The following is a 9,850-nucleotide window of genomic DNA, read 5'->3' on the forward strand; positions in this document are numbered from 1 at the left end:
TCTCAAAACAAAACAACAACAAAACAAAATTTGTGGTGGTGGTGTTTATTGTATAAACATCATGGTGGCTCACATGTGTAATCATAGCACTTTGGGAGGCTGAGACAGGAGGATCACTTGAGCCCAGGAGTTTGAGGTTACAGTGAGCTGATTGTGCCACTGCACTCCAGCCTGAGTGACAGAGCCCTCTCTCAAAAAAAAAAAAAAAAAAATTAAGTATAGAAGCATTAAGAGGAAAAAAGTTATATATATACTCCACTATCCAGAAAATAACCATTATTAACATTTTCATTTTCAGGCTTTTTCCTGGTATTTTTTCTTTCAAATTGTTGAGACCATGTGCCAATTATATGTTTTGTCATTCATCATTCCATAAAGATTTTGATCATCCGTTCATCTGTTTGCTCTTATAAAACCCTGGCTGAGCTCCTCATCTTTGAGTCTTCTTTTAGTGGGCCTGTAAAAATTCATAGCTGTCACCCTGGAATCCTTAGAAATAATCTAACCAGGGCCAGGCGCGGTGGCTCTCACCTGTAATCCCAGAACTTTGGGATGCCGAGGCGGGTGAATCACAAAGTCAGGAGATTGAGACCAGCCTGGCCGACATGGTGAAACCCCATCTCTACTAAAAATACAAAAATTAGCCAGGCGTGGTGGCGTGCACTTGTAATCCCAGTTACTCAGGAGGCTGAGGCAGAAGAATCGCTTGAACCCAGAGGCAGAGATTGCAGTGAGCCAAGATCGCACCACTGCACTCCAGCCTGGCAATAGGGCAAGACTCTCAACAAAAAAAAAAAAAAAAAAAAAAGAAAGAAAAATAATCTAACCAGAAAACAAAGCAATACATTCCTATTTTCCCTATTTTTTTTTTTTAATTTTCCAGACCGTCTTTTGTATTCTCTGCCCACCACCAGGTCTTTCCTCACATCTAGACTTATTTGGTTTTGCTTGCTCAATCAATAGCTTACTGACTAGCTTTGAAACCCCAGCCTTAACTACAGTCATGTGCAACATGTTTCAGTCAACATTGGACTGCATATACAACGGTGATCCCATAAGATTATAATGGAGCTGAAGAATTCCTTCCTATCATCTAGTGATGTCATAGCTGTCGTAACATATTGCAATGTAATACCTTTTCTATGTTTAGATACACAATACTTACCATTGTATTACAACTGCCTACAGTATTCAGTACAGTACTGTGCTGTATATATAGGCTTGTAGCCTAGGAGCAATAGGCTATACTAAATAGCCGAGGTGTATAGTAGGCTATACTAAGTAGCCGAGGTGTATAGTAGGCTATACTATCTAGGTTTGTGTAAGGACACTTTATGATGTTTACATAACAATCAAATCACCTGATGACATATTTCTCAGAACATATCCCCATATGTCCCCAAGCGACATATGACTGTATTTAAAAGGTGAAATGGGGTAGAGAAAATTGTGCACTTACCCCTCCCATTGTCATCCTGGGAGCACAAAATGCTGATAATCATTGTGGCCTGCATATTCATAGAAGTACTAAATTTCTCATCTTAAAACAAAGTCACCCAACTTGTCTACTGCCCTACTGTATTCCTTATCCTGACTGGCCCCAGAAGAGAGTTAGCTCTCCCAGCTTCTGCAATATGCTTACCTCTTCCTTTTCTTCTCTGCAGCCTCATTACGTCCCAGACAACTACAAGAGGAATGGAGGACGGTAAGTCCTATGGGGGGATATGAGGATCCTAAGGGATTGACTAAGAGCTTGAATGGATCAAGAAAACAAACAACTACCCACTCAGCTCCACTTCTAGGACTGGGTCTTCTCTGCAGAGTAGCCCAGTGTAGTGCTAGCACTATGGAAGAACTAAATTTCAGTAGATGTGGTCCCATTATGGAGCCTTAGTTGGAGCAACAGAGAGATGTGCAAGGAGTAGAGACAGATTTGGAACAGAACTCCAGACTAGAAAAGTTTCTTTTAGATGTCTGTAAGCTTTCCCCATTACCTCAAGGTATATCAGCTCTTGGTACCTCTATCAAGGAACAGATGTAGCCAGTACAGTTTTCACTGAGCTATGAACTATGGGTTCATAGTTTTTATTTTTGCTTATTTTGTGCATGAGGATTATTCCTGAAGAAAGATGACAGAAGGCTTTTTCTCCAGTCTCGTCATCTGTTGAATGGAGGCATAACAACTGCTTTACCTACACCAATAGCTTACCATAAGGGAGAAAATATTAGACTATTGATGTGAAAAAGGGAAGCAGGAAAATTTAAAACTCCATTTAAATATTTATTATTGTAGTTGGATTACTGGCATCACAGGGTTGTACCATACTTCTCTAGTCATGAAGCAATCATGTAGAACCAGCTAAACAATTTTATTAGCCCTTGTATATTTTATGGATTCCTATACCATTTGTGCATATTCCTAAGAGAAATAATAAAAGTTGAATTTTATAAATAAATTTCAGGTAAAGGCAGTGTTTTGTTCAAATAATATAAAGTGAAAACGAGAGTCAAGTTTCTTAGCTCAAGCTAAGGCTCTAACTGCTGGACTCCAGGATCTCAAGCCATCCTGAGGCCTCCTACCCTTCATCCCCTTTTCCTCCTCAATTCTTACTCTAAATTCAGATATCCTTTGGCAGATCATCCTGGAAGTCTGAGCGCTCAAAGCCACCCCTAAAAGACTTGGGCCAGGAGGATGACGCGCTACCCTTGATTGAAGAGGTTCTAGCCAGTCAAGAGCAAGCAGCCAATGAGATACCCAGCCTGGAGGAGCCAGAACGGGAGGGGGCCACTGCTAAAGTCAATGAGGGTGAAAAAAAAACAGAGGAAAGTAGTCAAGAACCCCAATCAACCTGTACCCCTGAGGAACGACGGCATAACCAACGGGAACGACTCAACCAGATCTTGCTCAATCTCCTTGAAAAAATCCCTGGAAAAAATGGTAAGAATAATCAGGTTCATATCTAGGGTTTAAGATAAATGCAAAATGAGAGGGAATGGAAAAAAATTGTAATTACTGGTTCAGCACCAAAGTATTCTAAGAAAATGGTGTAGTTCTTTCATAGGCTTGCTTTTAGTTACATCTTGGGAGTGAAACTGGAAGGTGAGATGATCTCCTCTAAACAACCACCTTTTTCATGCATGGTTGGAGGATGGTCTAAACTGCTTATAGGTCAGAAAAGGAATCATTGAGTTCGTGTGCTCTCCTTAGAGCTCAAATCTGGAATAAAGAGTAGGAGATTGGTGGCCGGGCGTGGTGGCTCACGCTTGTAATCCCAGCATTTTGGGAAGCCGAGGCGGGTGGATCACGAGGTCAGGAGATCGAGACCATGATGAAACCCCGTCTCTACTAAAAATACAAAAAATTAGCCAGGCGTGGTGGCGGGCGCCTGTAGTCCCAGCTACTCGGAGAGGCTGAGGCAGGAGAATGGCGTGAACCCGGGAGGCGGAGCTTGCAGTGAGCCGAGATTGCACCACTGCACTCCAGCCTGGGCGACAGAGCAAGACTCCGTCTCAAAAAAAAAAAAAAAAAAAATAGGAGATTGGTATTTTGATGAGCCTCCTTGGTTCTGTTTTCAGCCATTGATGTGACCTACTTGCTGGAGGAAGGATCAGGCAGGAAACTGCGAAGGCGTACTTTGTTTATCCCAGAAAACAGCTTTCGAAAGTGACCCTCAAAGAATGAGAACCTCAAGCATCTGGGATCCAGTGGAGCTAATCAGTCCTGCCTCCTGCTCTCTGGGTATAGACAGGGGTGGGAAGGGTCCGTCCGGGCAAGGGGAATGGGGCCATGTTGTTGACATTAGGTACTTAATAAGCCTTGGAGCTAGTGGAGAGGGAGAGGAAAGGGTTCTGTCCAAGACAGTTCAGGTTAATTAATTTTCCTCTCCATTGCTTCACCTTAAGGGTTAATAATGTAGAGAGGAGGGAGGACCACATTGATGACCAGAACCTACTGGTACTTTATAGCATTTGCCCCACCCCACAGCTTAGGTTTTTCTGTCATCCTCAGATCCCACAGGCATTGCTAAGAAGCTACTTCCTATACCCAGGTATTAACTCAAAATCCAAAAGGATAGGACCAGGATCGCTATTCCTACCCCATCTATTCTCTATTGGCTCCAAGAGCTACCCCAGAGACCTTAAACAGAAACAGTAGCTGAGGCTTCTTCCTAGATACCTGACTAGGGAAGTTTGTCTCTCCTTTCTTGCCCAACCAGGTCAAAGTAAAATGTGAGTTGACAGCTCAAAGCACTTGTAACTGCTGCCCCCTCCCTACCTCTACTCCCCAAAATGGAATCATAGGATAGGGAAGGCCCCCATGGGGTCAGAAGGGCACGGTAGTTCTTGCAATTATTTTTGTTTTACCCTTCATAACCTGTCAAACATATTTTTTTCTAGTGAGAAAGCCAGGCCCCCGCCAGCACACATGCTGTTTTTAATGCGCTGTAGTTCTTGTGTGTCTGCTGTGCTGTGCAAATGGAGATTCAGTTCAAAATAAAATCATTTAAAAACCTACATAAAAAGAACTCTAAACCCACCACCGCAACAAAAGTCACTACATAAACTGTTCAGCAGTATTCACCTATCAGAGTATTTGCTGTGAGTATAGATTATCAATTGAAAACACTACTCTTGTTTTCTTAATTGTACAGTTTTCAATGTCCCTTTCTTAAAGAGACAGTGTATTTCTCTTCACCGCAGTCCCATCTTCCTTCACCCTCCTGAATGACATCAGGAGGTATATCCAGGGTGTCTCCTTCCTTCCTACTCTCTTGACCAGAAGTTAACAGACTATACTGTCTCTTTAAAAATAAAATTTAAAAAGCTTTGTTGTCTTTTCAGACATACATATGCATATATGTTTTAGATGTTCTAAGAGAAAAGATGGTTTTTAAATGTGCCAAGTTGTGTGTGTGTGTGTGTATATATATATATGTATGTGTGTGTATATATAATGTGTGTGTGTATATATATATATATATATACACACACACATCTGCTGTGTGATTGGTAAGCAATACAATAGTAAACATGTCCCCATTACTTTTTTCTAATATTGGACCAATGCTGTCCTAATTGTACATTTCCCCTTACGGTGACGATGCTCTGACTCGTTTAGGTAGACCCATTGACCACCTTCCATTCCATTGAATATTTTTTTCTTTTTCCCCTTTCTGTGTCATTCTTGAGGAAAAAACAAAAGAGATAGGGGATGCCAATGATCCCCTTGAGCAGAGAAAAAAAGCAAAATAAATATTTTATTAAAGAAAAAAGAGAATTAAGAAAATAGTTTGGAGTATTTTCTTACTGTAGAGAAGCACTGTACATTACTAAGAGACCTGGGTATAAGATACTCACATGTGGAGCTGGAAAAATCGCATGTCCAAGCCCGTTTGAGTGGTTTCTTTTGTTTTTCATTGCAGGGAGTGGGTGGGAGGGAGGTGGGACTAGGGGCACTTTGGGGGTCTCCTTTTAGTCAAAAGCGAGAAAATGACAAGAAAGAGATTAAAATTCAATGTTTCCTTTATAGTGTTAAACACTAAAATTTTAAAAAAGATGAAAAAGAAAAAAAAACTTTGTAAAATGCGAGAACAGAAGCAAAAGACACTACGCTCTGTCATTTTATCTTTCTTTTGTTGAAAGACTAAAAAAAAAACTGAAATGTTTTTTAGACAATCAAATGTTAGGTAAGTGCAAAAACTTGTTTTTTCTTACTGGTGTAGAAATTAATGCCTTTTTTTATTTTTCAGTTATTTTATAATAACGAAATAAAAAGAACCCCCCAGCTGCCAGGCGGGTTTTGGTGTTTGAAATGCGGGGCAAAGCACTACATCACTGCAAATAGATACAGAGTTAGTCTGCATGTCTGTAGGCTGTGTGATTGCGGAAAATATAAATGCTGCTAATATATTTCCTTTTTACAAAAGCATATCTAAATAGATGATTGTTTTGATGTTAATCTTTGTAAATTATGTATTACCAATTTTAACATTGGATGTAATTGCATACAAAGCTTGCATCTCAATCCTTGAAAGTCTAGTATTAAATGGAAAAAACTTTTCCTAACTGTGGACTGATGAGCTTGCTATTTTTTTCTCCTTCTTATCCCCACTTATCTTCCAAGAACAACTTCATCCTGTTTCCAAGGGGATCTTTCTGAAACAACATCATAAACATGCTAGGCTGCACATGAGCACACTCACTGCCGTTGACTACTGGATAAAGTCATTTCTTCAGTACTAGGATCTTTCTAGTCTGGACCCAGCCTAATCAATCAGCGCAATAATAACACACACCAAATGTCCAGTTGCTTTGTTGTTTTTTGTTTTTGAGACAGAGTCTCCCTGTTACCCAAACTGGAGTGCAGTGGCACAATCTCGGCTCACTGCAACCTCCACATCCCGGACTCAAATGATCCTTCTGCCTCAGCTTCCCAAGTAGCTGGAACTACAGGCATGCACCACCATGCCTGGCTAATTCTTGTACTTTTTGTGCAGACAGAGTTTCACCATGTTACCCAACCTAGTCCAGCTGTTTTGTTGGGGTTTTTTTTTGTTTTTGTTTTTTTTTTTTTTTCTCGAGACAAGGCCTCACTGTGTTGCCCAGACCAGAGTGCAGTGGCGCATTACAGCTCACAGCAACCTCAACCTCCGGGGCTCAAGCAATCCTCCCAACTCAGCCCCCTGAGTTGCTAGGACTACAGGGGCACACCACCACGCCTGGCTAATGTTTTTCTTTTTTGTAGAGACAGGGATCTCCCTGTGTTGCCCAGGCTAGTCTCAAACTCTTGGGCTCAAGTGATCCACTCACCTCAGCCTCCCAAAGTTCTGGGACTACAGGCATGAGCCACCATGCCTGGCCCAGCTGTTTCTTTCTTTTTTTTTTTTTTGAGATGGAGTCTCACCATGTTGGCCAGGCTGGTCTCAAACTCCTGACCGCAAATGATCCGCCCATCTCCCAGAGTGCTTGGATTACAGGCCTGAGCCACTGCACCCAGCCCCAGCTATTTCTTAAACATGGCATGCGGGCGGATCACCTAAGGTCAGGAGGTTGAGACCAGCCTGGCCAACATGGTGAAACCCTGTCTCTACTAAAAATACAAAAAATTAGCCGGGCGTGGTGGTGGATGCCTGTAATCCCAGCTACTCTGGAGGCTGAGGCAGGAGAATCGCTTCAACCCGAGAGGCGGAGGTTGCAGTGAGCCGAGATTGCACCACTGCACTCCAACCTGGGCAACAAGAGTGAAACTCTGTCTCAAAAAAAACAAAAACAAAAAACCATGCCATGTTATTCTACATCTCCATCCTTTGCACACACATGCATCATCATCTCATTAATTCTCAGTAACAACCACTGAGGCCAGCAATATATAACTTTAGGCCACGGTTTTTTAGGCCACTCTGTCAGACCATTTCTATTATAAACAGTTTCCATATATTTGCTTATTAATCCTCACAAAAGCCCTTTGTGGTAGGTACCAAATCCCAATTTTATAAATGAGGAAATTGAAGCAAAAGACAATTTAAGTAACTTGCCCAAGATCACATAGTTAATCTTCATAATAGCCCTCTGAAGTTATTCCCATTTTGTAAGAGTGAAAACTGAAGCTCAGGAAGGTTAAGTAACTTGCCAAAGGTCACCCAGTAACTAGTGTTGGAGCCAGAACTCCAAAGTCTGTGTACTCCTCCACAAATAGGAAAGTGTCATAAATAGACAAAGTGACCCTACTAATTAAGGAAGATAAACCCATTCCTGCAGATAACTGAAAGGCCTACCAAAACTTTGTCCCAGACATGAGTTAAACATTTAGGCTGGGAGTTCAGCTAGAATACAGTTACTCAGAAGTAGCAAGACAGCTTACTCCAACAGTTCAATCTCTACTCCTATAAGGACTTGAGGTTCAAGACGAGATCAGAGTGCCCTACTGTTACATAATGGTTTCTTCGTGACTGCAGAAATGATATGTTACTGTTACATTTTTTTGAGATGATTATCTTTAAATTTTTTTTTTTTTTTTTTTTTTGAGACGGAGTTTTGCTCTTTATTGCCCAGGCTGAAGTGCAATGGCACGATCTCGGCTCACGGCAACCTCTGCCTCCCAGGTTCAAGCAATTCTCCTGCCTCAGCCCCTCAAATAGCTGGGATTACAGGCATGTGCCACCATGCCCAGCTAATTTTGTATTTTTCATAGAGATGGGGTTTCTCCATGTTGGTCAGGCTCATCTCAAACTCCCGACCTCAGGTGATCCATCCACCTCGGCCTCCCAAAGTGCCGGGATTACAGGCATGAGGCATTGCACCCAGCTGCTTTTTTTTTTAATTTTTAACCTTTGGTATCTACTGCAATTGTTCTATTCTAGATCATATAGATAGATAGATAGATAATAGATAGATAGATAGATACATAGATATAGATATATACACACATATAGAGAGAGAGATAGATACACTTTTTTTTTTTTTTTGGGGAGAGGCCCTTTCTTTTTTTTTTTTTGAGAGGGAGTCTCGCTCTTTCACCCAGGCTGGAGTGCAGTGGCGTGATCTCGGCTCACTGCAGGCTCCGCCACCCGGGGTTCACGCCATTCTCCTGCCTCAGCCTCCTGCGTAGCTGGAACTACAGGCGCCCACCCTCACCCAGCTAATTTTTTGTATTTTTAGTAGAGACAGGGTTTCACCATGTTAGCCAGGATGGTCTCAATCTCCTGACCTCATGATCCGCCCGCCTTGGCCTCCCAAAGTGCTGGGATTACAGGCGTGAGCCACCGCGCCCAGCTGAGAGAGGCCCTTTCTTTGTCTCACAGGCTAGAGTGGAGTGGAGTGCTATGGTGCAATCAAAACTCACTGCAGTCTTGAACTCCTAGGCTCAAGTGATCCTCCCACCTCAACTTCTCAAAGTAGCTGGGACTACAGTTGCATGCCACCACTCCCAGCTTTTTTTTTTTTTAATAGACTGTCTTGCTGTACTGCCCAGGCTGGTCCCAAACTCCTGACCACAATCAATCCTCCCACATCAGCCTCCCAAAGTGCTGGGATTACAGACATGAGCCACCATACCTGGCCTCTCTTTTACTTGGAACTTTTTGTTGTTGTCAAGTGCCTGGGTTACTTGGAATTATATCATCACAGAGTGATAGATACTAAGTAGAAAAAATGTTGACATTTCTTTTTTCTTTTTTTTTTTTTTTGAGACAGAGTCTCACCCTGTCGCCCGGGCTGGAGTGCAGTGGCACAATCTCAGCTCACTGCAAGCTCCGCCTCCTGGGTTCACGCCATTCTCCTGCCTCAGCCTCCTGAGTAGCTGGAACTACAGGTGCCCACCACCATGCCCCGCTAAATTTTTTGTATTTTTAGTACAGACGGAGTTTCAATGTGTTAGGACGGTCTCTATCTCCTGACCTCGTGATCCACCCACCTTGGCCTCCCAAAGTGCTGGGATTACAGGTGTGAGCCACCGCGCCCAGCCAGTAGAAAAAATGGTGACATTTCTTACAACTCTTTGTTTTGAAACAGGTTCTCCCTTTGTCACCCAGGCTGGAATGCAGAGGCACAATCTCCGCTCACTGTAGCTTCAACCTCCTGGGCTCAAAGGATCCTCCTGCCTCAGCCCTCCAACTAGTTGGGACCACAGGCATGTGTCACCACACCTGGCTAATTTTTTGTATTGTTTGTAGAGACAGGGTTTTGCCATGTTGGCAAGGCTGGTTTCAAACTCCTGAGCTCAAGTGATCTGCTTGCCTCAGCCTCCCAAAATGCTGGGATTACAGGTCTGAGCCACTGTGCCCAGTGCACATCTTTAATCCTTCCCTTCACCTCAGATATGAAGTATAATTTCAAGGGCTAAGTCCTCTCC

General features: G+C 42.6%; 1 protein-coding gene across 6 annotated transcripts in view; it reads left to right on the forward strand.

Moving 5' to 3' along the window:
- The window catches only part of ASH1L (ASH1 like histone lysine methyltransferase), a 332,744-nt gene extending 326,455 nt beyond the window's left edge, over window positions 1-6,289 (forward strand). For all 6 annotated transcript variants that reach the window (XM_032154245.2, XM_032154247.2, XM_032154243.2 and 3 more), the window contains 3 exons: window positions 1,665-1,705; window positions 2,637-2,938; window positions 3,577-6,289. In XM_032154245.2, coding sequence (XP_032010136.1) covers window positions 1,665-1,705; window positions 2,637-2,938; window positions 3,577-3,668 — 435 coding nt within the window. In that variant the 3' untranslated portion in view covers window positions 3,669-6,289. The remainder of the gene's footprint in view (window positions 1-1,664; window positions 1,706-2,636; window positions 2,939-3,576) is intronic.
- Window positions 6,290-9,850: the final 3,561 nt, after the last annotated feature.

Source organism: Hylobates moloch, unplaced genomic scaffold, assembly GCF_009828535.3.
Source record: "Hylobates moloch isolate HMO894 unplaced genomic scaffold, HMol_V3 SCAFFOLD_5, whole genome shotgun sequence".
Taxonomy (NCBI): Eukaryota; Metazoa; Chordata; class Mammalia; order Primates; family Hylobatidae; genus Hylobates; species Hylobates moloch.